Source organism: Abrus precatorius, unplaced genomic scaffold (genome assembly GCF_003935025.1).
Source record: "Abrus precatorius isolate BTA unplaced genomic scaffold, Abrus_2018 Scaffold8, whole genome shotgun sequence".
Classification (NCBI taxonomy): Eukaryota; Viridiplantae; Streptophyta; class Magnoliopsida; order Fabales; family Fabaceae; genus Abrus; species Abrus precatorius.
The window spans coordinates 20,337,799-20,339,515 of NW_020874428.1; the positions used below are offsets into that span (position 1 = coordinate 20,337,799).

The 1,717-nt window shown below is 31.1% G+C and overlaps 1 protein-coding gene across 1 annotated transcript; it reads right to left on the bottom strand.

Moving 5' to 3' along the window:
* Positions 1-259: 259 nt before the first annotated feature.
* LOC113848243 (acyl-coenzyme A thioesterase 13) lies at positions 260-1,436 on the bottom strand. Its single transcript, XM_027477672.1, has 3 exons — positions 1,229-1,436; positions 1,006-1,146; positions 260-675 (listed from the first exon to the last, which is right to left on the bottom strand). Exons 1-3 carry the CDS (start codon positions 1,427-1,429, stop codon positions 532-534), a joined length of 486 nt encoding a protein of 161 aa, XP_027333473.1. The 5' UTR covers positions 1,430-1,436; the 3' UTR covers positions 260-531.
* Between the last annotated feature and the right edge of the window lie 281 nt (positions 1,437-1,717).

A 1,717-nucleotide genomic window follows, 5' to 3' on the forward strand; every position in this document is an offset into this window, starting at 1 on the left:
TTAATGGTGTTTAAGTTTAGGAACTTAAATGTACGACAGAAATAAAAGTCAAAGACTAACGTGATATTTTAAATTTTGCAAGGATTAAAGTGTAAGGCACAAACTCTTTCAGGGACCAAAATAACAATTTAGTTATTTTTATGATGTTATAACAAGAGCACATTTGAGATAAAAGAAAATAAATAAATAAAACTAAATTAAACAAAACTTCATATCTCAACCAGCAATAAAGAGAGATACAAAACTCTTAGATGTAATCCTTTAAATGTTTTTTTATCTTATCTTTTAATTGAACTTAAAATTTTACATTGATTAAAGGTAATATTGTCGGAAATTACTGAAATAAAACTTTTTTAAATAAAAAAAGAACTCCAAAAATATGTTACTTTCACTTTTCAATGTACATATCTTCGAATTATGCTCTCACTCAACTTTATCTAATTAACGAGTAATGACACAAACCCAAGTCAATTTTTTCCTAAAGACTTACTTCACATATATGCATAAATTATACACATTTACCATATTGAATTACATCTTGCTGTTGTGTCTCCCAAATAGTGAATGACGACCTTCAGCTATCAATTCTCCAGTTGCTTTATTTTTAAGGAGAACAATCGTCCCAGAATAACCTCCTTTCCTTCCTAACAGCCTAGATGTAATTTCTAGTTCATCCTGCAACAAAGTAAAATACACATAACAATATTATTTTTCATTTAGTTCTCATAAGAAAAACACTCTAATTATAATGTCAACAAACGATAAAGACTAATATATAAAAACACTCTAATCACAATGCACCCATATGTTTTAAAGTCGAGTTTGATAAAATTTACTCTGAACTGTTAAACGTAATTAGAATATATCCTAAAAATTAATTGATTTTCGAATAATTAAGGCTTAAATCTTAATAAATAGACAGAAAGTAGGGTTTGGTCTGATGAATCATTGAATTGTAATTTAAAAGAAGGGAATTGACAGAAACGAAGGATGGTGTTAACTTACGCCAACACGAGCAGTTGAAAGAAAAGAAATAGACATATCAACGGAAACATTAAAGGGAAGACCCTCTTCGTGAATTACAGCACCTCCAACCTCATCCACCAGATTCGCTATTGCTCCTGTCGCCAATTTCCCACTCTTATCCTGCAATTCAATCAACATCTATTCAATTTTATTTAAATACATAAATATAATTAAATAGATGGATAATAAGAATAATAGTTACAGCGAGGCGAGAGGGAACTTTGAAAGAACAGGTGATGGAACCGGGTTTGACTTGGTCAACTCGGATGCCGGTGAGGATGAAATGTTCATAGAAGGTGGAGTCGTCGCCCGGTCTCAGGGAAGGAACAGTGTTGAGTCGTGAGATAGCATCAGATTCTTGTTCGTTCAGTCTCGGCTGCACCATTTCTCTCACCTTCGCCATCTTTGTTTCCCTTCCTCACCTCGCTGCCCACTTCCCCATTAAAAGGGCCTGTTGTTGCAATTTGGATCGTCACTTAGCTTGGGCCCAATGGGCTTCAAAATCTAAACATTTAATTGATTATTAATTATATATATATGATTAATAGTTTATTTAAAAATATATAAATGTTTTTTAATTTTTAAAATATTAAAAAAATAACAACATTTAGTCTAGAGAAAATATATAATGTCTTCTCAAGTTTAAGAGTACTTTAACAAGTATCTTTTTTAAAACACAAATATTTGTGTA

Coding starts and splice junctions, on each gene's coding strand:
- LOC113848243 (XM_027477672.1), bottom strand. CDS start 1,429: ATGGCGAAGGTGAGAGAAATGGTGCAGCCGAGACTGAACGAACAAGAA. Junction 1,147..1,228: donor AAGTTCCCTCTCGCCTCGCT/GTAACTATTATT, acceptor ATTGAATTGCAG/GATAAGAGTGGGAAATTGGC. Junction 676..1,005: donor TTTCAACTGCTCGTGTTGGC/GTAAGTTAACAC, acceptor ACTTTGTTGCAG/GATGAACTAGAAATTACATC.